General features: G+C 40.7%; 1 protein-coding gene across 1 annotated transcript; it reads right to left on the bottom strand.

Moving 5' to 3' along the window:
- Positions 1–57: 57 nt before the first annotated feature.
- On the bottom strand, positions 58–27,422 carry Hebp1 (heme binding protein 1). Its single transcript, XM_026409293.2, has 4 exons — positions 27,263–27,422; positions 14,312–14,450; positions 11,652–11,832; positions 58–623 (listed from the first exon to the last, which is right to left on the bottom strand). Exons 1-4 carry the CDS (start codon positions 27,338–27,340, stop codon positions 452–454), a joined length of 570 nt encoding a protein of 189 aa, XP_026265078.2. The 5' UTR covers positions 27,341–27,422; the 3' UTR covers positions 58–451.
- Between the last annotated feature and the right edge of the window lie 514 nt (positions 27,423–27,936).

The raw sequence follows: 27,936 nt of genomic DNA, 5'->3' as shown, positions 1-27,936 counted from the left end.
TGCAGAACCTTGGAAATAATTATACTTAAGATTTGTCTCAACTGCTTAAGTCAGAGATCTTTATATTTGGTTTATTTTTAGACAAGCTGTTATAAGAATCAAGCTGAAAGATCGTGAACAATTCACATATTCCCTCATTAACAGAAATACAAATTCAGTGATGTTTAAAAATCAGTTTTTAGTGGCCCATATGGCTGAGAAAGTACTGCTGGAGTTTCTCTGATCTGCCACAGAAAATTCTAAATTAACAAGAACCATATTGCCTATCTTGGCTGTATTATTCCCCACCACGAGAAAAAGAACCTCAGTATATGGACTGCGCTTATTTCAGAAAACTGGCAGTGACTGGCTTTGAAGGAGAGTTGGAACTTGAGAAGCATTGGCCCCTCCTGACCCCAAGTCAGGGAACGCAGAGGCACACTTCCAGGAAGCTCTCGATGCCATGAGTCACTCAGGTCTTCACGAGCCAGACCTCATTGCGACGTCCGTAGGGCTTCATGGGAGGGTCATATCCAGTGCAGAAGTAGATGTCATTTCGGTAAGTGGCTGTGCCCTCCAGGGCAGCACACAGCTGGGTGGCATGAGCTACGTAGTCAGCTTCCTTGGCATAACCACCAAACTGCCTGAGGATACAAGAGCAAGGGCTGGTAAGAAAAAATGTGACCTTAGTGTGTGTGGGGGGGGCATAGCCAAGGTCATTGTGACAAGCATTCATTGTAGTAAGACTACATCTGTCACTTCCTAGATAGGTGAACTGGACCTCTCTGTAAAATCTATAATATATTTTCTTTTTCATCCACAGTCATGAGTGTTACATGCAACAACAGAGGTGAAGAACTACAATGCAGGGCTTCAAACATGATAGCCTCATGCTAAATGCCAGCTTCCCTTATCTGCAATTTCCCATAGAGGTGGTGAGCTAACTGTCTCAGGGCCACCCTTCACCCTTCTCTCTAGCTCCCTCTACTGCTCTAGCTGCTCCTCTTCTGGCCTCTGTTACTAGTAGGAAGGAGGACATCAGGGAGCTAGGGTGGAGCTGCTGTTAAAGGTAGTAGCTACTGTTGCTTTCAAAGCAGAGCAACTATAGTGATGGAACTCATCCAGTAGGGACATGTGACAGCTTCATTAAATCAGGGCTAATGAAGGCAGGGACCCAAGCAAGTTTTAGAAGGGATCTATGTCAGTTTTACACATTCCCCAAATAAGAAAACTCCTTTTAATAAATCCCTTCTGCTCAAATCACGAAAGCCTGCTTTTTCTAATAGGTTGAGACATCTCCCAAATCAGGTGTTTTTCTTGATGGCAGAAGCTGGGGACAAAAGCAATAAGGCCTTCATTTTCAAGAGATTATTATGTCCCTGACATCATTTGCCTCTGAACCCAAAATCATCCTGTAGCCTACCCTAACTATACCACTCTAAATCTGGTTGCACTAAAATCTTTATTAGAGTCAATACATGGCATTTCTAATGAGCTTTATGACTCAAAAGTCTGAATTTGTACCAGGCTAAGATGAGGCCAAATAACGCATTATTTTTGGTGGAGTTCTCTGAATCATGCTTTGCTCTTTTATAAGTGGTTAGTCATGCTCGGCAAGCATTCAGCATGTTGATTACAGGGTCGCTGATGTGAAAAACACCCAGGATTCATCTGTGAGGGATTGGTTATTATAATGTCTAGACAACAGCTACAGAAGAGAGATGGAGCCGAGACCAATTTCAAGCAGACAAGGCTTGGTTCTTCAAATATATTGAAGAAGGAGTATAAGGCAGATGAAGAAAGTTGAACTCCAGTTTCATTGGGGCTCAAGAAAAGGGAAATTGGATTTGTAGACAGAGAAGGAAGATTCAGAAAGTTTTTTTTTCTAGCAATAAAAGTCTGCAAGATGCCAAAGTTTCTCACTCAGAACATCGTTATATTGAGAACCACCTGTCTGAAACAAATCAGATGCTGGAGGTGAGAAAAAGTGTTGAAGCTACCTGAAGGCCCTGCCAGTGAATGATACCCAACTGTGAAAAGGGATGTTACTGGCTCTTCAAACTACTTATTTTGGAAATGCCCAAAAGGACTGGTCCTCAAATGTGGCCATTCATCAGTTGGAGGCAAAATGGCTAATGTGGATGCTCAAATTCTAGCTCTGCCACTTCCACTCATGGTCTTGTGAAAATTCTTAATTTCTTGACCCTTAAGGTCCTTTGTTAAATATGAATGATGATAGCATTGATTCAGAAGATAAAAGGAGAGAAGACAGCAAACTGCTCAACCCAGAGCTTATAAGATAGTAAACTCACAGCACACTGCAGCTTTTATTGTTAACTATTTCTTGGTATCCATGGGGATGAGTTCCAGGACCCCCTTAGGGTACCAAAATCTGTGAATGCTCAAGTCCCTTATATAAAATGGCACAGTATTTGCATATATCGTATGCACATCCTCCCATATAATCTCTAGACTATTTATAATACCTAATGCATGGTAAGTACTGTAATGTTTAGGGAATAATAGCAAGACAAAAGTCTGTGAATATTCAGTACAGATGAAAAATTTTCCCCAAATAGTTTTGACATACAGTTGGTTGAATCTGAAGATGCAGAACTAGCCAATACAGAGGGCCTGTTATGCTTTGCAATTCTCTCAGGACAGGCTTTCAATCCTGATTCTGCAGGTGAGGGACATGATGGTAATCTAAAGTAGTATTGTGAAGTGGCTCATTTAACAATTCTCACTTTCTCAGGTCTACTCTCAAAACCCTATTTAACCTTGTAAAACCTCCCCCCTTCCCAATCTTTCATTTCCTCCTTCCCTCATTTTCCCCTCCTTCCCTTTTCTTTCCAGTACATATCAATAAGATTTACTTATTATGTTCTGTTAGTCAGCTTTTTGTTGCTATAGCAAAATACCTGGGAAAATTAACTTAAAATAGAGGTTTATTTGGCTCCAGGTTTGGGAGGGTCTAGTTCACCATCAGGCAGCCAGTCTATTGCTCTTTAGGTCTCTCTGAGGGTGCTGGATGGTCATGGCAGGGAGAGCAACTGCTCAACTCATAGCAAGGTGACAAAAGGGGAAAAAAGGAAGAAGTAGGGTCCTACAATCTGCTTGCAGGGGACATCCCCAGTGACCTGAAGGTTTCCCACTAGGCACCTCCTCCTAAAAGTTCTGCCATCTCTCAACAGCACCAAGCTGGGGACTGTCCTTTTAACACATGGGCCATTCAAAATCTAAACTGTAGCATGTCCATTGTTTTTTTTTGTTTTTTTTTTTTTTTAACGAGAGAGAGAGAGAATTTTTAATATTTATTTTTTAGTTTTCGGTGGACACAACATCTTTGTTTGTATGTGGTGCTGAGGATCGAACCCGGGCCGCACACATGCCAGGCGAACGCGCTTCCGCTTGAGCCACATCCCCAGCCCAAGCTTGTTCATTGTTTTATGCCCCCTGGTAGACTAGAGGCTCAATGATGGCAGGAATCTTTGTCACTTTCTATCCACTGATGTACCCAGCACATCTAACACAGTGCCCTTGGCAAAATAAACAAATCTAAGACAAAACAATAAAAAGAGATTGTCTTCAGGTTGACAGACCTAAAGATAGCACTTAAGACCTATTCCTGAGTTAAGTGTTTAAATACATCAGTGTGCTGCCAAATTCACCCACTCATAACCCTCTGAGCACATACCAAGAGGACAGAGTTGGGAGCTAGAACAGGAAGCCCGGGTTGACTAGAGCCATATAGGGGAACCTCATGCAACTTCTTCAAATTCCTAATCCCAGATGCCAAGAAGAACCCACAAAAGGGTTTTAAGGCAAGGGATCGATATGAGCAGGTTGCAATTTAGAAAGATTCCTCTGGTGGCAGTGGAGAGACGGTGGAAATGGTGGGGGACTGAGGCGGGAGGTCACTGGGGGCCAGGAATAGCCATTATGAGGCGATGAAGGCCTGGGCAAGGCAGATTTGAAAGGTGATTGGACATGAAGGGGAGGTAAGAGAGGGAGAGGAGAGGGTTCTCCTGGGCTATAGGTAAGCCCCTGGTTGGAAGCAGACGCCTCTAACTGGAATAGGGATTAAAGGCTGCAGAGTGACTCTGGAAAGGAGCAGTGGGGATGGGGCATTAACGGTCTGGTCTGGGGGCCTGATGACGTTAAGGTGCCTTTGTGAAACACATTCATGTGAGTTATTAACTGAGTACTAAATGGGTGTCTGACACTAAAAATCTTAGACTCAGGAAAGAATTGGAGTCAGAGATATCCACTGGGAAAGTGATGGATCTGGTGACAGAAATTGGGCATCCCCACCACATAGGCACTGGCTGCAGTCATGGTAAGCAGTGATGCAGGTACTGATGTTGCAGAGGGTCAGAAGGTTTCTCCTGGGAATCCTAATACCTCAGTGGTGGGTGGAGAAAGAGGATGTGGCAAGGACATTGAGAAGGGTTGTCTGAGAAGGAGGAAATCCAGCTGAAGGTAATCGAGAGAATATCATCACTAAGGGATTCCAAAAATTCACTACTGGAACTGCCCCTCTTTCTTTCCATTTGTTCCTAGGCAGACCAAGATGCTCATAATGAAGATTAAAAGTTCCCTACTGCTTCATCATGGAAGCATTTTACTAGAAAGCAAACAAAGTTGGAAGGGTCATGGAAACATCCATGTGTTGTCTTCTCATATAACCAACTCACCCTAACCCCAATCACAGAGCCACAGAAACAAGCCAAAAAACCAGACCCTATTCAGGGACGTTGCCTTGGAATATGAAGGGAGCTGGTCTATGGTGACTCAGCTGGTGATCCAAGAAAAGGTGCCTCATTCCTCCCTGCCTCAGCTTCCAGGTTGGACACGGAGGAAAACAACATGGTGCCCACAGCTCCTGAGTTCACAAGCATGCCTGAGTGTGAGTTAAGGAATGCTCATAATGTGGTTTGAGCTCCTAAAAGGAAGTAAACAGAAGGTACGTATATTATTTTTGTAAGCCTGTTAATAAGTTTATAACTCCCATCTTCAAAGAAGTTCTCTAGGGCACTGTATTTTATCTTACCCAATGTCAGAACAAAGAATTTGGTTACCATGGAAACAAAGGACACACACACACACACACACACACACACACACACAATTCCAGAAAAACAAAAGGAGCTGACTAAAAGACAGAGAATTGGAAGATGGGGAGAAGGGGAGTACTTTAGGTAGTATGGAGGAGGCTGAGAGGCAGGCTTTTGGTCCAAGGTGGCAAAAATTCATTATGTGTTATTCATCCTTCAGGGAGTGTCTTGGTGCTGTCATGAATACAGTTGTTTATATATTTGGGTTTCATTTTATTTTTACATGAAGAGGAGACCAAGGATCATCGACTTCACATTGCCTTCAGCTATTTACATTTATATTTAAGCTGTAGCTTAATGACACAATAAAGTGTGCATTTCCTTATTTGGAATGAAGTACCATGACTGGGGCCATGTTGTAGAGGGTGATAAATGCCATGACAAGGTACTTTCACTGGGTGTAACCACCTGGTCATATATGGGGAGACCCAAGATTTTCCCATACCCCTCTTCCTGGGAGTGGAGCAACTCCCTACTAACTTGGACTTTGGTCCAATCCCTGACATCTATCATGGTCAGGGACATGTCCACAACCAGAGCTCAGCAGACTTCCATGAGGCTCAGAGTCCAAGCAGGTAGAGGTGATGTGAATGGTCCTGTGCTTTAGGGTGGGGAGGGTAATGATAAAAGGGTAATTTGGAGGAGGCAGTGGTGGGAAAACCAGAGCCAATCAGGAGGCCATGATAATCATTCAGGCAAGAGGTGAAGGAGACTTGTGACAGTATGGCTGTAAAGGTAAGGCTGGGAGGTGGTAGGACTGGGCCAATCAATGCATGTAGAAGGTGAAGGAGTGAGAACATCTGCACCAGGTAGGCAGGGGTGGAGGGGACTGTTGGTAGGACAGGGATCACGGACAGGAATCAGACTAAGGAAGGAAAGCCGAGTTTGGCTGGGGAACTCAGTTTGGGTCACGGTGGGAAATGAAACGGTGCTTAATTAAATTTTAGATATGGAATCTTTTCATTGGCAAGGCTTTTAGAGGTGAGGTGACTTAAATATCAGAGATTCTCAATAAACACTTGTTCAGCTGAACTAAGCATCCACTCATCCGAATCATTACATAGCACAACATCACGTGCCCCTCCAGATGGTGTGTGAACCCCTCTGGGGGAGAGGACTTCACGACCTTGTCATCAGTCCATTTTACTGTCAGGAACCTTGTGCCACAGTGCTTTTATCTTTGAGTAGAAATATGTTTCCCTATAATGTTGGTCTGTGGATACCAGTTCTTTTTTTTTTTTTTTTTTTTTTTTTTTTTTTTTTTTTTTTTTTTTTAAGAGAGAGTGAGAGAGGAGAGAGAAAGAACTTTTAATATTTATTTTTTTTTTTTTTTAGTTCTCGGCGGACACAACATCTTTGTTGGTATGTGGTGCTGAGGATCGAACCCGGGCCGCACGCATGCCAGGCGAGCGCGCTACCGCTTGAGCCACATTCCCAGCCCGGATACCAGTTCTTATCTCTGGAAAAATGCAGTCCTTCAGTATCTGGAGACATTTGCTTTTTGTCTGTTTTCCCACTAGAATGTCTTTCCTACTTCCAAGGGCAGATGTTGCTTCTTCTCTAATGTTCCTTCAGCACCTTCCCAAAGTTGTGAAACTAATAGGTAATAGAGTTGAAATTTAGACCCAAGTGTATCTATAGTAACTTTGATTTTTTTTCTAATAAAACTTTTTAATTCTCGAGGCAGGTAAAGTCAAGAAGAAGAGAACAGGCTAGGATTTACTGAGTGTCTACCTCATGCCCAGTATTGTGTGGGCATTTATAGATATAGTCCTATCTCCTGTTTACAACAACCATATGAGCTAGGCACTCTTACCCACACCTTACAGATAAGGAAAATGAGGCAAAGCTAAGGCTTGGTTACTGCCAGTGGTCCTGTGGGTATGGTGAGTAGATTGGAGCACTGGTCACCCTGGCAATGACCTTCTGTTTCCAGCTCTTTCCTTCATATGCAAATATTTCATTAAAATGGTGAAAGTTTTAATAAAACTATCCAACCTTTCCCACTGTGGATCTTGTGGAGAACCCAGTACTGGAGGCCAATCTCTAATATCAGTGGCTTTTAGAAAACACAGAGGAAGGACAGTGGTCTGGAATATCACCCCTGGTCTAAGTGCGAGGATAATTCTATTACCTCCTAAGACTACTATGAATATTCTGATAGTGGTCCCCTACCCCTATAGCATTCTACTTATCAAAATACAAACAAACAAACAAAAACACCCCCAAATAAAAAAGCACTGGCAATTAATACTGCCAATAAGTGTGCGATCCCCTTTGTGGACAAGGCCATAAAAAATGAAGACTTAATTCGGATGTAAAACTTTCATCTTAGAATTAATTTTGTCATGAACTCCCATTTTTACCCCGTATGGGAGTTTATAACCCACTTGAATCAAATGTATGAAATATGATATGTCAAGATCTTTGTAATGTTTTGAATAACCAATAATAAAAATTTTTTAAAAAAAGAATTAATTTTTTGTCATGAAACACCTCACTGCTTTATTTGAGAGGTGCCAAAACCTAACCACTAGACCACCAAGGAGCATCATCACTGCATCCTTTGAAATTATACGTTTGTATTTGAAATAGTACTGTTGCCTTCTTCCATCTCAATGCTCCTTTCAACAGAATCAGAAATAGCACACATTACCACAGTACTTTTAAATGCACATTTGATTGTGCAGTGACATCAAGTGGCTGGTTGAGGAACAGCTATATGCTATTAAAACATTTTTTAAAACATTCACAGAGCCAGGGTAAATACCATATTTGTAGGTTAAATACCATATTTGATACTTTCATCTGGTGAGATTTCAGAGAATTAAAAGGAAACTTACACAAACCTGACTTTAATCTATCTTTTAAATTGATATCTTTTCCATTATAGGAATAGGATTTCTTAGAGAAATGGCTAATTCTTCCTTTAGAATAAAAAATAGTGCTTGAAAAATAGAAAGTGATAAAAGACTATTAAAGACATGTCAAAAGGACTGAGAAATCAACTTAAAGAGGCTGTACTGGCCCAAGAGACAACATGAGCATCAATAAAAAAATTTTTTCAAAGAAAGGAAACACAACAGGCATGTTTAAATTCATGTGTTTCTGTTGCTACTCAAAAAACAAAGACGATGACCACCTCACCTTTGGAGGAGGTCAAGGCATGAAATTATTATTCCAAAGTCTGGCAAATAAAAGAAGGTATATCAAGCACTGATCTTGCTTTTTCTGTATGACTCTACCTTTGCAAAACCAAACAGGAGATAAGGAAAGCTTCTCATTATTTAAGTATTTCAGCTAATAATATGAAGAAGGAAACAGAACATTACCAATTTGCAAGCTCTAATGAATAAGACACCTACCTTAACCTTGGTCTCTAAATCACAAGAATAGAGGTAACCAGACACTGTGACCCTGATGGGAATATACATCACCACCTAGGAAGTATTCTTGCCTAATCCTAAAACCTGAATCTGAACACATCTCTAGTTTCAGATGCTTCAATTTATAAGGCAACCAAAGGAGGCGGAGGGACATATAAAAGTGCCACAGAAACAAAATCAGCAAAATCTTGACTGTGGGAAATAGGACAAATGATTCATAAATTACAAGGAAAAATGAACAAGTACCATGGTGAGAAAAGTCATGGATTGTAAAAGTTCAAAAACATACCAATAGGGGACTGGGTTTGTGGGTCAGTGGGAGAGCACTTGCCTAGCATGGGAAAGGCATTGGGTTCAATCCTTAGCACCTCATAAAAAAATAAATAAAATAAAGTTATTTAAAAAAATACACACACACACACACACACACACACTGACAGGCCAAGTGCAGTAGCACATGCCTATAATCATAGCTATTCAGGAGGCTGAGGCAGAAGGATCACAAATTCAAGGTCAGCCTGGCCAACTTAGCAAGATCCTATCTCAAAATAAAAATTGAAAAGGTCTGGGATATAGCTCAGTGATAAAGTGCCCCTGGGTTCAATCTCCAGAACTGAGAGGGGGTAAAATATACCAGCCACTTGCAATGGATGGATATTACTTGGATCCAGATTCAAACTGTCAAAACAAACTATAAGATAATGGGAGAAGTCCTAACACTGTCTATTCTATGTTATTAGAACATTAACAAATTCCTATTAAAATTGGATTATGATTATATTTAAAAAAAATCTTCACTAGTCACACTAAAATATTTATGAATGAAATAATATTTGAAATTTGCCTAAAATTAATCCAAGGTGGTATCATGTCAACACATGACACAAAACTGCCACTAAGTTAATTTGCAATGGTGAATGCTGGGTATGTATGGCTTCATTGTCTTATTTTCTATAAGTTGAAAATTCCCATACTAAAAAGTTGAAAGAAGTAGGGCTGGGATGTGGCTTAAGCGGTAACGCGTTTGCCTGGCATGCGCGCTGGGTTCCATCCTTCGCACCACGTAAAAATAAAATAAAGAAGTTATGTCCACCAAAAACTGAAAAATAAATATTAAAAAATTCTCTCTCTCTCTCTCTCTCTCTCTCTCTCTCTCTCTCTCTAAAAAAAAAGAAAGAAAGAAAAGAAAACAATTGTGCCAACTCTTCACTATGGCTCTGGTCTAACAAATAATGAGACATTAGCTTATCAGCAGGAAGTCTTAAGTGAACTAATTTGTGTCAACCTCACTCCTAATGAAACAAGAGAGAGAAAAGAATAATTGCTGAAACCTACTTCCAGATGATAAACATTAACTAATTTATAAATAATATCTTAGTACATACTGAAAGACATTCTTTAACAATAATCCTACAAAATAAATTATATTATCAGTGCTTAGCAGATGTGGAAACTTAAGTTTTTTTAAAAATATTTTTTAGTTGTAAATGGACACAATATCTTTATTTTATTTATTTATTTTTATGTGGTGCTGAGGATGGAACCCAGTGCCTCACACGTACAAGGCAAGCTCTCTACCTCTGAGCTACAACCCTAGCCCCATGGAAACTAGTCTTTTATTTTTTTTTATTTTTTGGAAACTAGTCTTAAAGGGGCCTAATAACTTCCCAAGTGTCATCCTGCTACTAAGGAGCAGAGCTAAGAATCACAGTATAAAATACTAGCTTGTTATATTGTACCAGGCTGCCTCGCAAAGCACAGGAAAGAGAATGGGAAAGACAGAGCAGAAATAAGGATGAGACAAGCACATATTCAGGGTGCAAGACAAGGAGGTGCTCACTTTTAGTGCCTACCCTGCACTTGGAGACAGGGTAGACTATGAGACTGAATGCTTCTTTAAATTTTGTATCCTATGGCTGGGGATATACCTGGGTTTGATCCTCAGCACAAATAAAATAAAATAAAATTGTATCCTAGGTGACTCACTTTCCTACCCAGAGAAAAGACACTGCTTAATCAGAGTCTGCTTTCTCTGCAGCTTCTGCACTGAAGGCTGGGAAGTCTGAACCACGTCTGGATTAGAGGGAAACAGGAGTTGGAGGCTCCCAGGCCAGCTGTGCAGTTGCATTGTGTCCACTGTCCTCTGAGAGGCTCTGTGGCCTAAGGATGCCACAGTAGGAAGGTTCAAAGCACTGCGCTATCTCCAGGGAAAGCTGGCCCACGGTCAGCTGCAAAGTTGGAGTAGGTAAGCCAAATAACCAAGTTTGGAGGTCCTGGGAGTGGACTAAAACTCTGTCCAGTGCAAGATTATATGTAGTTATTTTTCATGAGGTTGTTGTAGAAAAGAACCAAACCCCAACCCACGGTTACCACTGGTCAAAATCCTGTTCTTCTCTTGTACCTGGTCCTGTGCCAGTCACACAGGAGGATTTTAACAAATGGGGAGTTACCAACCATCTAGAAGAGACTTATTTACTGGGTAATGATTGGGGCTCAGGGATAAATACATGTAACAGGGCTGTGGGCATAGCTCAGAGGTACATTGTGTGCTTAGCATGCATCAAGCCTGGAGTTCAATCCCCCGCACTGCCAAAAACAATACAAACAACAAATACACAACCATTTGTTTCTGCTACATTCTACAATCAAGGGAACATGACTCTGAATGAGGTCCTGGAAATAGGATCAAAATGACAATAGCATGAATGCATGCCACAGACCGTGAACAACTAGGGATATGGAAGCCCAGCTCTGGCAAATGCTCTTTGCCTTTCTGGCATTCAAAGGGAGTGTGGGGTGAAAATCAGGTATTCTCCAGCTTTTCATATTTCCCATGCATATGTGACCCCAAACCACAGCTTGACTTAGATATTCTGAGTATCTTAGAACGCAGCTAGTGTAATTATTCATCTTAAGCTAAAACTAAGGGGATACAGTCTTTACCCACCAGTTTAGCAACTGGCCAAGGTATGTATTCAGAAAAATTACAAATGTCTGTGGGCTGCAACCTAAGGAAATTAACATGAATAATTGTTAAGCTCCAATATTTTTTACTTGAGTTAATTCAGCAACAACAAAAAGCCAATACAAGTGCTAACTGGAGATAATCTAAGGAGTGGCAATGGAAATCAAGTGCTGCCCTTGGATGCCTTCAGAAAAGTTTCCTTACGTGGAGTAGACAGTGATGCTTTCCCGCTCCTCAATCTTGATGCTTTCATCACTGGGAATTGGTGGGTTGCTTTGAAACTGGTTTGGAATCCTGAACCAGACTTTTAATTTCTTCTGTAAGGAGCCATCTTCATTGGGGAACACAGCAAAGGAAATAGGGACTGTCATCCCCATTCCAATTCCTGAGAACATAAAAACACAGAATGAAGTAGGTATTAGAGACAGAGCTTGCTCAGGGCAATGGGAAATACACTAACTAGTGTCATTTTTCTTTCATGCCAATATTTTTTGTTCTTGAAATTAAGAACAGGGATGGGGTTGTGGCTCAGTAGTACAGCACTTGCCTTGAATATGTGAGGCACTGAGTTTGATTCTCAGCACCATATTTAAATAAAAAATAAAGGTCCATCAATAACTAAAATTGATATATACATAAATTTAAAAAAAGAACTAAAAAGACTATGATATTTAAAAAAAAGAAATTAGAAAGATGGCAGAATGTGATAGACATCATTCATGTATGAAGACATGAATGGAGTGAATATACTTTATGTACAACAAGAGATATGAAAAATTTTGCTCTACATGTGTAGTATGAATTGTAATGCATTCTGCTGTTACATATAACAAATTAGAATAAAAAAAGAAATTAAGAACAAATAATTCAGGCACTAAACTATATAGTTAGACAAATGCAAACAACTTTTATTTTTATATATATTGGAGATAGGAATATGGTGGTACAATTCTTAAAAAAGATTATTTGGCAGTATGTCTCTAGACTATAGACATATCAATATTTAATTACTTCCTATCTAAACATTACTTTTAGAAAATAACCCAAAATATGGAAAAGGCTATACATAACAGGATATTCAGAAGCAGAATTTATAATTCTGTTCAAACTGTGCCCCCCCCCCAAAAAAACCCCAAAACCCTAGGAATCCCAGCAGCTTGGGTGGTTGAGACAGGAGGATTTTGAGTTCAAAGCCAGCCTCAGCAAAAGTGAGGTGCTAAGCAACTCAGTAAGACCCTGTCTTTAAATAAAATACAAAATAGGGCTGAGAATGTGGCTTAGTGGTCAAGTGCCCCTCAGTTCAATCCCTAGTATCCACCTACCCCCCAAAAACCCAGTAATATATCTAAGTAAATCATGGGCACATGATACAATATAATGTAGCCACGAGAAATTGTGTGATTAAGAAAACTATTTAGAAATAGTAGAAAGTAATCATGAAATAATAATTTAACAAAAGTAAAATATACTATTGTAGGATTATTAAGATTACATTAAGGGGCTGGGATTGTGGCTCGGTGACTGAGCTCTTGCCTCATACATGTGAGGTCCTGGGTCGATCCTCAGCACCACATAAAAAGAAAATAACAAAAAAATAAAAAATTTAAAAAAAAGATTACATTAAAAAGCCCTAAAAATATCTTCAAAAGACAACAATGATTGCTCTAGAATGTGATCATTAGAGATACTACTTATTTTCAGGATTTTTAAAAATAAATGTTATAATTTTTGTTCATATATTCATCTAAGAAGATACTATGAAAATACTAAGGAAAAAATATTTCTTCTTGACCTCCTATCTGTCAACTTATTTTCCAATCCAAAGTCTAATTACTTCGTTCATAGAAAATGTTACTACGGTTAATACCATTTTCTTTCTAAATTATCAGCTTGAGCAACAACCTAAAAATTAAACCCAATATCTCTTTTTTCACTTGCGTTCTGACTCATATTTAGTTTGCAGTGATTCCAAAGTGCTGACCAAATTAGAAAGTTTTCTTAAGAGTTCAACATTTTAAAATATGGTTTATATTCTAACATGTAGACCTTACATGAAACTCAGACCTATCATTTTGAAGATGAGGAGTCAGCCAGCATGGATTGCCAAGTCTTTTAAAAGTGGAATGACCTAGTTGGGCAGGGTGGCACACTCTTGTAATCCCAGAGACTTGGGAGGCTAAGGCAGGAGGATCCCAAGTTCAAAGCCAACCTCAACAACTTAGTGAGGTCCTAAGCAACCTAGAAAGACCCTTTCTCTAAATAAATATAAAAATGACTGGGGATGTGGCTCAGTGGTTAAGTATCCCTGGGTTCAATCCCCAGTATTAAAAAAAAAAAAGTGTGAAATAATCCTAAAAATTCTCAAGACACTTCTGTTACCAAAACAAAGTCTGGAACCTATTATCCCCATAGGTCACTAGGGTCTCAGTATCTAGCAGGGTCTGAGCTACCAGGAGTTGGTTTGGTATTTCCAATCTGATGCCACCATGGAGGTCTCAAGTCAGATGCTGGCCTTTCCTTGCACTGGGGCCTGGCTTACCTGGGTATACCTTACTCAGTCAGCCATTCCAAAGACACAATGAATACTGTAAGATTAAAAAAAGAGGGGGGGAGCCTATGGCTACACATTAGGAAAAACCCATGAACTGACTCATACAGAACAGGGAACCTCATAGTGAGGGATAGCTGTGCTGACATGAGAGTGGCTCCTGCTGAACTCCTTGTTCAGGCAGCAACAGGAAGCTCACATGATACTGAAATAGTTAGGGGAGCCTTGTAGGCCCCACTTATGTTTTCTCCTGATGAAGTGAAATCATGCAGTGCTTGCCTCTGAGACCAGATCTACATCCTACAGGGAGACTCACCCTTGTCATTGGTACCTCCCACATACTTCATGACCTTGGGCATTGCTTCCCGTAGAGCCTCATCTACAGGCTTCTCGGTCACTTCCACAGTGGCAAACTTCCCCCCTTCACAGGCTCTTTCCTCATAGGAGACTTCTTCCTAGAGATTTAGGAGACATTGTAATTGAGAGGTATAAAGTAGCAGTCTATGCCAGCTATAAGAAGTACAAAATTCTAAGAACTTTCCATAATGGATATGGTGAGAAGAGACAGGTCTGAGTATGATGGACCATCAGAAATAGATTCTTGGATTCCTTTGAATGTAGAGATACCAGAAGCTGAAAACAAACAAATAAACAAACAAACCCCAAAAACAAAAAAATCAAACAAAAAAATTCTCAGATTTGATATTCTCAGGGAAATAAGAGAACATATTGCATTCTAAAACAATGGAATACTATAAATATGGAACACTCAAAGATCAAAACAACTCTTGGAAATAAAAACAATCTGATAAGAGAGATGAAAAATTCCATAGAAACCTTGGAATATAAAATTACAGGAAATCTGCCAGAAAGTAAAGTGAGGAAGTCCAAAATAGAAAAGAAAACAGGAGGATTAAGCCAGGAATCTATCATCTGACTAACAGGAGAGCCAGAAAAAGAAGGAAAACATGGAAGGGAGGAAACAAAAAATACAGTACTAACAACAGTCCCATAGAAGTCAAAGGCCCCCAAATCAGCCATTCCATTATCAGAGCTGTCCTGTTCACACCACACTCCTGGACATGACGTCTTTCCCTCTTTAAAAAAAAAAAAATAATGCATTATTTTTATTATAAAAAATAACTCATGTTAATTAATTGCAAAAATTAATGGGTTTCACTGCGACATTTCCATTCTTTAATCATATCCACTCGGGCTGGGGACGTGGCTCAAGCGGTAGTGCGCTCGCCTGGCATGCGTGCGGCCCGGGTTCGATCCTCAGCACCACATACAAACAAAGATGTTGTGCCTGCCAAAAACTAAAAAAAAAAATAAATATTAATCATATCCACTCTCCCTATAACCCTCTCTTGCCCTCTCCTCTCCCCCTGCCCCCAGTCCTCTTCCCCTTCCCTAATAATCCCTATCCCTCATTCACACATTAAAAAAAAAAAATGGATGAAAGACTTTAAAGTGAGACCTGAAATTTTGAAACTACTAGAAGAAAATATAGAGGAAACACAGTAAGATACAGGCCCAGGCAACACTATCCTGAAGAAAACTCTAAAATTAGCTCAGGATATAAAACCAAGATTTGACAAATGGGATTACCTCAAATTAATAAGCAAAGAAAACAACAGAATAAAGATACAACCTACAGAATGGGAGAAAATTTTTACTAGGTATTCATCTGACACAGGATTAATATCCAGAACATATAGAGAGCTCAAGGCAGATATCAATAAAAGAATAAATAACCTAATCAATTAAGACAAATGATCTGAACAGACTCTTCTCTTTTTTCCATATTTTTCTTTGTATTATAATACACATAGGTGGAATTTGTTGCTACATATTTGTACATGCACACATTACAATAATATAATTTGGTCAATATCATTCCCCAAGTATCTTCCCTTTCTATCCTTTCCTCTTTACCCTCCCCACCCCAGGTCCCTTTCTTCTACTCTACTCTCTCCCTTAGATTTTCATGAGATCTCCCATTACCACCTTTTCCCCCTTTTTCTGCTCCAGCTTCTACATATGAGAGGAAATATACAACCCTTGACCTTCTGAATTTGGCTTATTTTGCTTACCTTCAAGTTCCATCCATTTTCCTCAAATGTTATACTTTCATTCTTAAATGTTATAATTTCATTCTTTTTTACGGCTGAATAAAACTCCATTGTATGTGTGTGTGTGTGTGTGTGTGTGTATATATATCTCCCAGATTTTGTTTATTCATTCATCCGTTGATGGACACCACCAATGGTTGGTTCCATAGTTTGGCTATTGTGAATTACGCTGTTATAAACATGAGTATGCATCATGAGCTCTGTAATGTTTTGAACAATCAATAAAAAAACATGAGTATGCGTGTATTACTGTAGTATGCTGATTTTGATTCTATAAATACAAAGGAAAAGTATAGCTGGGCCATATGGTGGTTCCATTCCTAGTCTTTTGAGGAACCTCCATACTGATTTCTGTAGTGGTTGTACTATTTTATAATCCCACCAATAGTGTTAATGTGTTCTCTTTTCTCCACATCCTCTCCAACATTTATTATTTTTGTATTCTTGATGGTTGCCCTCTGAACTGGAGTGGGATGAAATCTCAGTCTAGTTTTGACTTGCATTTCCCTAACTGCTAACAAAGTTAAAATTTTTTTCATGTTTATTGGACATGTATATTTCTTCTTTTGAGAAATGTGTGTTCAGTTCATTTCCCCATTTATTAATTGGGTTACTTGTGGGCTTTTGTGTTTTAAAGTGTTTGGAATTCTTTATGTATTCTGGATATTAATCTTCTGTCAGAAGAATGGCTAGTAAAATTTTCTTCCATTTTTTAAGTTTTCAGTCACATTCTTATTTGTTTGCTTTGCTATGCAGAAACTTTTTAATTTGATGCTGTTCCATTTACTAGCTCATGGCATTATTTCTTGAGCTTTAGGGGTCCTATTGAGAAAGTCATTCCCTGTGTCTATATCCTGCAATGTTGACTCTGTTTTTCTCTAGGATTTGCATGGTTTCTGGTCTAACTTCTAGGTCTTTTATCCATATTGAGTTGATTTTTGTGCAGGATGAGAGATAAGGATCTAGTCTCATTACTCTGTATATGGATAATCAGTTTTTCCAGAACCATTTGTTTAAAATGCTATGTATGTTTTTGGCACCTTTGTCAAGGATAGACGACTGTTCTGGGTGGATTTGTCCCTGTGTCTTCTGTTCTGTACCACTGGTCTATGTGTCTGTTTTATGCCAGTACCATGAATGTTTTGATACATAGCTCTGTAGTATAATTTGAAGTCAGGGATTGTGATGCCTCTAGCATTGCTTTTTTTGGCTGAGAATTGCTTTGGCCATTCTGGGTCTTTTATTCTTCCAAATGAATTTTAGGACCTTTTTTTTTTTTAAGTTCTGTGAAGAATTTCATTGATTTTTTGATGGGGATTTCACCAACTCTGTATATTGCTTTTGGTACTATCACTTAAACAATATTAATTCTGCCTATCCATGAACAAGGAAGGTTTTTCCTTCTTCAAACATCTTCTTCAATTTATTTTTAATTTTTATTTTTTTTAGTTGTAGATGGAAAGAATGCCTTTATTTTATTTGTTTATTTTTATGTGGTGCGAAGGATCGAACCCATTGCCTCAAGCATGCAAGGCAAATGCTCTACCACTGAGCTACAATCCCAGCTGTTCAATTTCTTCCTTCAGCGTTTTATAGTTTTCATTTTAGAGGTTTTCCACCTCCTTGGTTAGATATTCCTAGATATTTTAATTTTTTGAGGTAACCATGGATTATTTTCCTGATTTCGTTCTCAGTAGATTCACTATTGGTGTACAGGAAAGCTACTGATTTTTGTATGTTTATTTTGTAACCTGCTACTTTGCTAAATTTGTTTGTTAGCTTTAGCAGTCTTCTGGTGAAGCTTTTTGAATCTTCTAATTATAGGATTATATCATGTGAAACAGTGATAATTTGATTTCTTCCTTTTGTGTTTTTATTCCTTTTATTTCCTTCTTTTACCTAATTGTGCTGGCTAAAATTTCTAGTGCTGTATTGAATAGGGGTGGTGAGAGTAGGCATCATTCTCTTTGAATGGAAACTTCTCAAGAAAAATGTGATGGCCAATAAATATATAAAAATGTTTAACTCCTTTACCTATTAGGGAAATGTAAATCAATACTACACTGAAATTGTACCTCTCACCAGTCTGAATTGCTATTATTAAAAATAATGCTGGTGAGGATGTGGAGAAAAAGGAATCCTTATATACTTTTGGTGGGAATGTTAATCAGTACAGCCACTATGGAAAACAGTATGGAGTTTCCTCAATAACTAAAAACAGAGCTACCATATGATCCAGCTGTACCTGCCCCGGGTATATATCTGAAAGAAATGAAGTCAGCATACAAAAGAGATACTGGTACACCTATATTTATTGCAGCAAAATTCATAATAGTTAAGATATGGAATAAGTCTAGGTGCCTGTCAATCGATGATTGGATAAAGAAATAGAGTATTATTCATCCATAAAGAATGAAATCATTTCATTGCAGGAAAACAGATGGAACTGGAGGACATCAGGTTAAAGTAAGTAAGCCAGACACAGAAAGATTAATATCACACGTCTTCTCTCATATATGGGGGGGAAAAAAGATGTCCTTAAGCCATTTTCTTTGTAGGGATTAAGCCCAGGGCCTTACACATGTAACCATATGCTCCACTACTGAGATACACTCCCAGCACCTCTGCTCCCTAACTCTTATCTCATGTGTGGTAGCCTCCCAAGCCCTTAGTGATCAGGTCTACTCTCTTCCCACACAAACCCTTCCCCCACCCCCCTCACCACCACTCTCTGCACTGAGTTTCTGTCCTAAATCCACTACCCTCTCCCTGGTGTCTGGATTCATGGCAACTCATGTAGCTTTCCTTCAGAATCCCAGCCCCCTTTTCCTTGCCATGTGGTGTCTCATAGGATATAATTTTGTATTGCTGGACATTTAGTAAGGTAAACTTTAAAATAATCAGTCCACATCAAAAAAAATTCTACATCTTGCCTTATCATGAATATACACATGCTTAAACTAAACCCAAAACAACACTTTACCCTTAGGGATGGGGTGTATTCTGATTCTTTTTCTCTGTCCTGTTTTCTCCAACTCTGCTTGAGTGAATTTTATTCTATTGTACTAAAGAAGAAAAGTTGGTCTATATTGATTTTACAGTCTGCTAATGGAAAACTGTTACAGTTTGACAAATCTACAATGAAGTATATGCGGACAGGAACTATACCACAGAGCTTTATATGATAGAAGCTCAATAGGTATTTATTTGATTAAGGAGCTTCCTCTTCTACTCATGATTAGGAAAAACAGACACACGATAGAGCACCTGGCTGCCTCAGGTTGGTCAAACAGGCTTCCCTATGTATCCTAGACCAAAGATTCTCAACTAGGTAGGAGAGCCTGTGAGTGGCCTGTGCAGTTCAAACAAATGTATTTAATATTATAACTATATCTGGAATGCAAAAACACCTATCATTTTTGTGATGTAAAATTAAAGGTGAATAGTGAGAAAGAGGTCAGGGTCACCTGACACCAAACCCTGAGTGTCAGTTTCATGCTTAAACTCTCCTAGACATGGGTGGGAGAAAGCACCAGATCAAGAATCAAGAGGCAGCAAATCGGCCGGCTTTGACTTTGGGGCCTTGTGCCTGGTAATCCAAAGATGGCTGCAATGCCCTCCATTCATTGCATCTTACGCTTTCAGAGAGCCGTCAGTAGCAAACTGTTGTGTAAGCTTGGGGCCTTTTGCTCTTTTAAGTTCTGTCACAGCAGAGAATTCCAGAACTCCCCCTTTGTTTGAGACCCCACTGATCTTGCCATTTCTAGTGTTTTGAATCCAGAAGTGCTACTCTGTGAATCACATAATTTCAGCACTGCAAGTGGTTTTAAAGTTCACCTCATCTAACTAATTTTACCAAAAAGGAAATGAAGAATGAAACAGACTGAATTGCCCAAGTTAGCTTGGTTACTAAATGGCAAAAACAGGAAGTAGAATTCCTGTCCCAGCCTCCACTAACGCTTGTTGCAAGACTCTCCACTGCCCTTGGGTGTGAAGTGAGTATTTTACCTCTCTTTTAGCCACTGTGTTATTTATCTGGGGAGACATCAGTATGCCCATATCAAGCTCAGAATGAAGGTCTTACAAGTTATTTCATGCAGTTACTTCTTTTCAAACAGGGAAGCAACAACAGGACCTTCCTGGAGGAAAAGCCTCCTTCCTTTGGCCTTTCTTTCCTTCTTTTATGCATTCAACCAACAGTTATTGAGCATTTGCTATGTTGTGAGCATGGTGCCAGGTACTACAACACAGAGATGAAAGACAGTTTCTAACACCAGGAAAAGCCGGGTCTAATAAGGGAGGAAGCTAGGGAAACAGAAGATTATTGTCTGAAGTGGTGAGGAGTGCCAGGGCAGTGTGGGAACACAGAACAGGACTCCTTAGGTTAGCATGGGGGCATTTATGTGTGTGCTTACATGTATGGGTAACTCTTGTTGACTCTGAGGGTCTTATAGATCACCCACCTGGGTGTTCAGTCCTGGTTTCATTGATTCACTGAAGATACATTGAAAACCTCTGCCAGATGCTACAACTTGGAGATTAACATGATAATGAAGACTGTGGTGAAAAGAAATACACAAATGATTATTACACGATGCGGTAAGTGATGATTGCTTAGGGAAGGGATTCCAGGTAGCAGTTTCGTTAGTTTAGATATGAGGTATTCCCCCAGAAGCTCATGTATGAGACAATGAGACAATGCAAAAAAAATCAGAGTGAACAGATTGGGTTATGAGAGCCTTAACCTAATCAGTGCATTAGTCCACTGGAATGGATCAGCTGGGTGGTAACTGGGCAGGTGGATGTGGCTGGAAGAGGTGGGTCATTGGGATATATGTTTTGTTCCCGGTAAGTGAAGCTTTCTGCTTCTCAGTTGTCACATCCTGAGCTGCTTTCCTCCTTCTGTCGTGGTGTTCTGCATCACCTTGGACCCACAGCAATAGAGTCAGATGTCTATAAACAGAGACCTCTGAAACTGGCTGCAATGCCCTCTGAAATTGTGGGCAGCAAATAAACTTTTCTTCTTCTAATACTGTTCTTGCCAGGTCTTTTAGGTCACAGTGGTAAAAAAGCTGACTAAAACAAGTTACTAAATGAACAAAACAGGAGAGATCAAGGATAGTATAATGATGGTGAAGAATACAAGAAGTTCAGCCAGGCATGGTGGTGTGTGCCTGTAATCCCAGCTACTAGGGAGGCTGAGGCAGGAGGATTTAAAGTTCAAGACCAGCCTAGGCAACTTAGCATGACCTTGGTTCAAAATACAAAAGGGCTGTGGTTATATCTCAGTGGCAAAGTGCCCCTGAGTTCAATACCCCGTACCTCAAAAAACAATGATATACGTGGCTGGAGCAAAGATTGTTAAGCCAGCCACGGCAAAGCAAGAGGCCAGAAGTTCTGGCTCAGAAGAACTCACCAGCTATTATAGGGAGTTGGATTTTTAGCCATTAGTTCAAGGATGATGATCTGATAGTATGCCAGACTCATCTACTCTCAATTAGTTCAACTTTAACCAAAAGAATGGGAAAATTGGGCTGGGGATGTGGCTCAAGCGGTAGTGCGCTTGCCTGGCATGCACGGTGTGCTGGGTTCGATCCTCAGCACCACATAAAAATAAAGATGTTGTATCCACCGAAAACTAAAAAATAAATATTAAAAAAAAGAACGGGAAAATTATACTCCACGTATGTATAATATGTCAAAATACATTGTACTGTCATGTATAATTAAAAAGAATAAATTAAAAATTTTAAAAATGAGTTCAATTGACTTTTGTGATCTAAACATAGGATTCTTCAAATATATGTCCGTCTCAGTGAGTCTCAAGGGAAGGGACCTGGAGCAGGAATGCACTCTAGGGAATGTACAAGTGATCTGGGCCCTCAGCCTCTTAGGCAAAAAATCCACACCAAGGAAAGAAAGGCTGCCAACAAAGGGTCCAGTTCTACTCAGATTGCCAAGGCCCCCACTGTAAGACCACCCTCCTTAAAGAACGCTCTTCAACACCACCTCCTCCATTTGAGTGACCCTCCTTTCTATGAATTACAAAAGTCAGATTTAACTAGTCTAGAACTGCAGGGCCTTGTCCTGCCGTCATATGCCTCCTGATGGATGAGCAAAGTGTCCATTGGGAAGTTAGTTACACTGGGATCTGGAGCTCGCAGGAGGCTGGCATAAACAAAAAGATGTAACTTGGGGAATCATCAGTACACAGGGAGATTCTAAATGGGGTTGAAACTGCCCACAGACCTATGTAGAACAATCTATATGAATCCAATCATATTCACCCATTCCTTGTCTAAAAGCCTTTATTCACTGAGTTCTTAGCCTATTCTGGATAATCCTGACACCACCCAGCTTCTTTCTAACCTTCTAGCCACACCCAGAGTACCTTCTCATTGGCCTCCCGCTATTTCTTTTCTTTTCTTTTTTTTTTTTTTTGGTACTGGGATTGAACCAGGGGCGCTCAACCACTGAGCTACATCCCATCCCTTTTTATATTTAGAGACAGGGTCTTGCTGAGTTGCTTAGGGCCTCACTAAATTGATGAGGTTGGCTTTGAACTTGTGAACCGTCCTCAGCCTCCTGAGCCACTGGGATTACAGGCGGGCGCCAGGGTGCCCAGTTGCTATTGATGTGGGGTATACATGTTGATTATGGAAGCCTGCTTTCTCATTATACTATTAATAATAGTATCCTTTTTTTTGGGGGGGTGGTTACTGGGGATTGAACTCAGGGGTACTAATCTACTGAGCCTCATCCCCAACCCTATTTTGTATTTTATTTAGAGACAGGGTCTCAATGAATTGCTTAGCACCTCACTTTTGCTGAGGCTGGATTTGAACTCTCAATCCTCCTGCCTCAGCCTCCCAAGCTTCTGGGATTATAGGTGTGTGCTATTGCACCCAATATTAATATCCTAACGGAATACTTTCTATGTCTGGCATTGTTTAAACACTTTACATTAATTAATTCATTCAATTCTTCCATCAAGTCTGTGAGAAATTTAGTGCTTTAATACTCATTTCTAGAGCAAACTGGAGAGGCAGTCCAACAGTGGAACCAGGACTGAACCCAGGCTATCGGGTCCTAACATATTTGCACAGGCTGGGCACATCTGATAAAGACTAAGTTCTTAATTATCAGTCGGTCGTGTCCTGAACATTCATAGGACCCACCCAATCCCACACAGAAAGCTATCTGCCCTTCTCCCTACCTGTATTAGTCAGCTTTTACATGGCTGTGATCAAAATACCTGACAAGGAGTTAAAGTTTATTTGGGGATCACAGTTTCAGAGGTCTTGGTCCACGGATGGCTGATTTCATTGTTTGGGACCCAAGGTGTGGCAGCTCATGGTTGGGGGTGATGTGGATGGGTGGCCTGGCTACTCATGGCAGGGTCAGAGAGGAGAGAGAGAGAGAGAGAGAGAGAGAGAGAGAGAGAGAGAGAGAGAGAGAGAGAGAATATTATGAGAGAGAGAAAGGAAAAGGAAGGGATTGCAGGGAAGAGACACCTTCAGGTCACACATCCGGTGACCCACCTCCTCCAGCCATGCCCCACCTGACTTCAGTTACCAACCAGTCAGGGACTGATTGGACTGCAGGTATCACAATCTAATCATATCACTTCAAATATTTCTGCATTAACCCAGGAGCTTTTGGGGGACACCTTATATTTCAAACCATAACATTCCCTAAGCAATGAAGGAGACACTTGAAAAGGTCTGCTGGATGGTGTGCTTGAAGTTGGCCTGAGCATCTGGAGAGCCTGAAGCCCACACTATTGGGAAACATCCAATTGCCAAGGAGTGTGGCCAACAATTTCTGGCCCAAACTCTTTCCAGAATAAGGGACATAATTTCAGGCAGAGGCTGTCTTCAAAATAATAACACAATGGCTTTGTAAATTAAAAGTTCACATGACGATGGGCTGGGGTTGTAGCTCAGTGGAAGAGTACTTGCCTAGCATTCGTGAGGCACTGGTTCGATTCTCAGCACCATATATAAAGAAATAAAACAAAGGTCCTTTGACAACTAAAAAAAATTTAGAAAAAAAAGTTTACATGACTCTTTAATATTTAATTAATTGCCACACCAGCTTATCTTCAGAATTGAGAAATGAAAGGGTTCGGGGAGGTCGAGATGTTAAGTAACTGACCTAAAACTACCTGTAAAACTGGGGGAAGCTAACAGTAATGGTGCTCAACCAAGGGCCAGGTGTGCTGTGGACCAATTTATAATTTTATCAATTATAAAACCTCAAAACCATCTATTAAGACATGAACTATTACTTTCTCTCATGATTAGCTTCAGAGATTAAGTTGCTTGTAACAGTGGGGCACAGGCAAGTTCTGACATAATTGAATTATTTATATATGTAGAGAGTACTTGCTTATAAAACAGTTTCATATTTTTTTAAAAAATTATAGTATCTCTGGGAGTAGATGGTAAAGCTACTTTTATACCCATTCCAGCTGCAGAAACTGGGATTCCTTCAGGTGGAATGATTTGCTTCGGCCTGGTAACAGTATGAATGATATATCATATCCCATACGGCCCCATCAAACATGGCAGGAAATGCTTATAAAAAGCTGTATTTATCTCTAGAGGTAACAAATCAGTGGCAGGTGACATTATTAATAAGCTTCTAATAGGAATAGGAATGACTGGAGCACTCAGAACAGAAGCATTAAAATGCAAGGAATTGGTTACATAGGTAACAGAAGAATTGCCAAACAGGACAGAGAGGTAGCCCAGAGGCTAGTAAACATCCCAAGAAAGACAGAGGATTACCTGTTACCTAGGCTTCAGTATCTGGATCACTGAGTAGAAGCTAGAACCATGGAGGCATGTGTAAGAGAAGCCAAAGTTACAAGTGCCCAAATCTAGTGTTGGAGACTTTCTGTCTCTCACTATACCCGCCCCCCCCTCACTGGGCAAACCAAGATGGGAGCCAGCTGACAGCTGAAACTGGGAAATAACTCACAGGGTTCAGCCTGGACTTCACACTGACAGACAGCAGGGCTAGGAATGGGTGAGAAAGGAATCGAAGGTATAGGCCACAGACCAGCTCAGTCGCTGAACGGGCATCACCATTAAGCCAAAAAGACCAAGTGAGCCCCATTCATTATAGAAAAGAAGGCTCTCTGGGAGCGGTTTGTAACACACATTCTGATCTATTGGAGCCACAGGAACCTTATCAGGGCTGAAACCACAGACCGGTTTGACACTGGCATGATCTGATCCAGGCAGGATCCTTGCAGTGTTTACGAACGTTTTTAGTCACTTATTAATGGTTAGTCTGACAAAGTTGCCTTACTCAAAGCCAAAGGATCACTTCTAGTGCTCCCTATTCCTTACTCCCCTTCCCTGCTTGCTTTTTTTTTTTTTTTTTTTTTTTTGGTGCTGGGGATGAAATCCAGAGCCTTTATGCATGGTAAGTGTTCTACTACCAAAGCTACCTCCAAGGGCCTTTCTGCTTGCTTTTTTTCATAGTACAGATTACCACCTGATATTGGATATAGTTACTTATTTATTTGATCATTAATCACTAAAACATAAACTCCTTGAAGGCAGGGATTTTTGTTGGTTTTGTCAACTCTTTATTCTGATAGCTTAGAAGAGAGACTGGCACATAGCTGGCATTAAAAAATTTGTTATTTGTTAAGTTAATGAATATTACATTGGGAGGTTTCACCTAAAGAATTTGGATATCTGATTTTCCTTAAAAATCTGGCAACACTGGGCCTGTAACTCAGTTGCCTACAATGCATGAGAATCTGCATTCAATCCCCAACACTAATAAAAAAAAAAAGTAATACTTTTTCACTTTACTGCATTGCAACAACTGGTTAAAGTCATCTTTTATACATGCAAATCTGAGCTCTCTCTCGTGTTTGCCTCAGTCTCCACCATGCTGTATAGTATAAAACAGTCAGTTTAGTTCATTTCCATTACCTGCCTGGGTGCTGCAGGCATCTGAATGTGTCACCTTGACTGGGCTTTATACTACTCAGTCTACATATAGATGGGGAAAATTAGATACGGGGATGAGTGACAAGCCTCTGGGTGGCTGAACAGTCCAGACTAGAGTTGAGTGAAGGGCTTTGGTTTGATGCCCCTTGTACTGTTTCAAAAGTTGGCCCCCAGGTAACATGGTCCTTTAAAAAAAGTGAGATGGTGTGCTGGGAGGTTATATACAGCTTCACTGTACAAAGTGCCCGTCTGAAAGGATATTATAATCAAGCAACACTCTCCTTGTTTTCAGGGAGGCAGTCCCACTGATATAAATTTGGGGAAATTATAGCAATTATTCCTCATTCATTTTATTCATCCAATTCTACAGTTCCTGTTTTTGGAGAGGGGGCTACTGGGGATTAAATTCAGGGACACTCAACCACTGAACCACATCCCCATCCTTATTTAGTATTTTATTTAGAGACAGGGTCTCATTGAGTTACTTAGCACCTTGTTCTTGCTGAGGCTGGCTTTGAACCTGCCATCCTCCTGCCTCAGCCTCGGGAGCCGCAGGGATTACAGGTGTGTGCCAATGCGCACAGCGAACTCTAACAGTTGGCCAAAGGCAACAGTATGGCTCTGGGCCTTTGCATATGCTCTAATCTATTTTGTGCACTCTTAATCATCCCTGAGGTCTTTCATGGCACTCCTATGAAGATCCGAATTAGACCGCTCCCTTGCCTATATTCCCTGCCCCATCATGCATCAGGTCTATGCAGTACAGACCTTACTTGTTCTTTAATACTCAGTTTTCTAGTACTTGGAAGTTTAGTGCCGGCAAGGGCTTTTGGGCAGCCGTTTCTACAACGATGTGTCTCTCAACAAACAAAAATGTTCAGAATGTTTTAATGAGCAAATGCTTCATTAGGTGGTGTCCAACTCGCCAAGGTGGATAACCCCACCCCTCCCCACCCCTGCCCATCAACCTCTCCCCTGACCCCTGGTCTGGCTGCATGGGACCTTTAGTTCCCCTCCTTCTCTGGGTAGTAGGGGGCCAGAACGCACACTCGGGGGCACAGTCCCATCCCACCTGGCCTCAGAAAACCCTGCAGCCCGGGCCAGGATGAGGCGACGTCGCAGGCCTCCTTCAAGTTCTCAGCAGCCCTACGGGCTTACCTTGCCCCCAGTGCTCAGGACCTGCCAAGGCCAAGTCTCTACGCTCCCGAACAGCGAGTTCCTGATCATGCCCAGCATGTTGCCGCAGCGCCTTTCTGGCCTCAGCAGTCACCGCCGGCAGAAGGCTCGCAGGCCAGCGGCCGCAGTGGCTGGGAGAGGAGAGGCGGGGCCGCTAGCGCTCCGCCCACCAGAACGGCGCTCCGGCAGGGGGCGGGGCGGGGCGGGGCGGGGCGGGACCAGCGGCTCCGCCCACCGGGACGACACTCCCGCTGCAGACCAGGGCGGGCGCTCAGCGCTGCCTGGAAGTGGCGGACAGAGCGGAGCTGTCCTGCACCCACAGAGACCGTCTGGGACACCAATTCCCGCCCCCTGACCTCTCATCTAAATGACTGGAAAAGCCGCTGCACTAATTTCCTGCCGCATTCTTTCCTACAATCTATTTTAATCACAGATTCTGTTAGTTGTCCGCACAGCTTTGCATATTCTCTTGTATAATCGTCTAAACAGTTTTTATTACCATTTATTGCATTGTCTGCTCCCTGCCCAGTATTTTACAAATATGATCTCAGTTCCTCATATTACTTTTAAAAATAACATTTTGTAGCCATTTTACAAAGGAGGCAAAATAACGTTTCCCAGCCAGTGGGCAGTTTGGCCAGGATTTAAACCAAAGC

This window comes from Urocitellus parryii, chromosome 5, assembly GCF_045843805.1.
Source record: "Urocitellus parryii isolate mUroPar1 chromosome 5, mUroPar1.hap1, whole genome shotgun sequence".
Taxonomy (NCBI): Eukaryota; Metazoa; Chordata; class Mammalia; order Rodentia; family Sciuridae; genus Urocitellus; species Urocitellus parryii.
This window is presented reverse-complemented; position numbering and strand designations above follow the sequence as displayed.

Bases quoted from the DNA above. Each gene is read 5' to 3' on its own strand.
- Hebp1 (XM_026409293.2), bottom strand. From the start codon at position 27,340: ATGCTGGGCATGATCAGGAACTCGCTGTTCGGGAGCGTAGAGACTTGG. The intron at 14,451-27,262 runs GTAAGCCCGTAG...CTAAATCTCTAG, and splicing joins TCCTGAGCACTGGGGGCAAG to GAAGAAGTCTCCTATGAGGA. The intron at 11,833-14,311 runs GTGAGTCTCCCT...TTATGTTCTCAG, and splicing joins GGGAGGTACCAATGACAAGG to GAATTGGAATGGGGATGACA.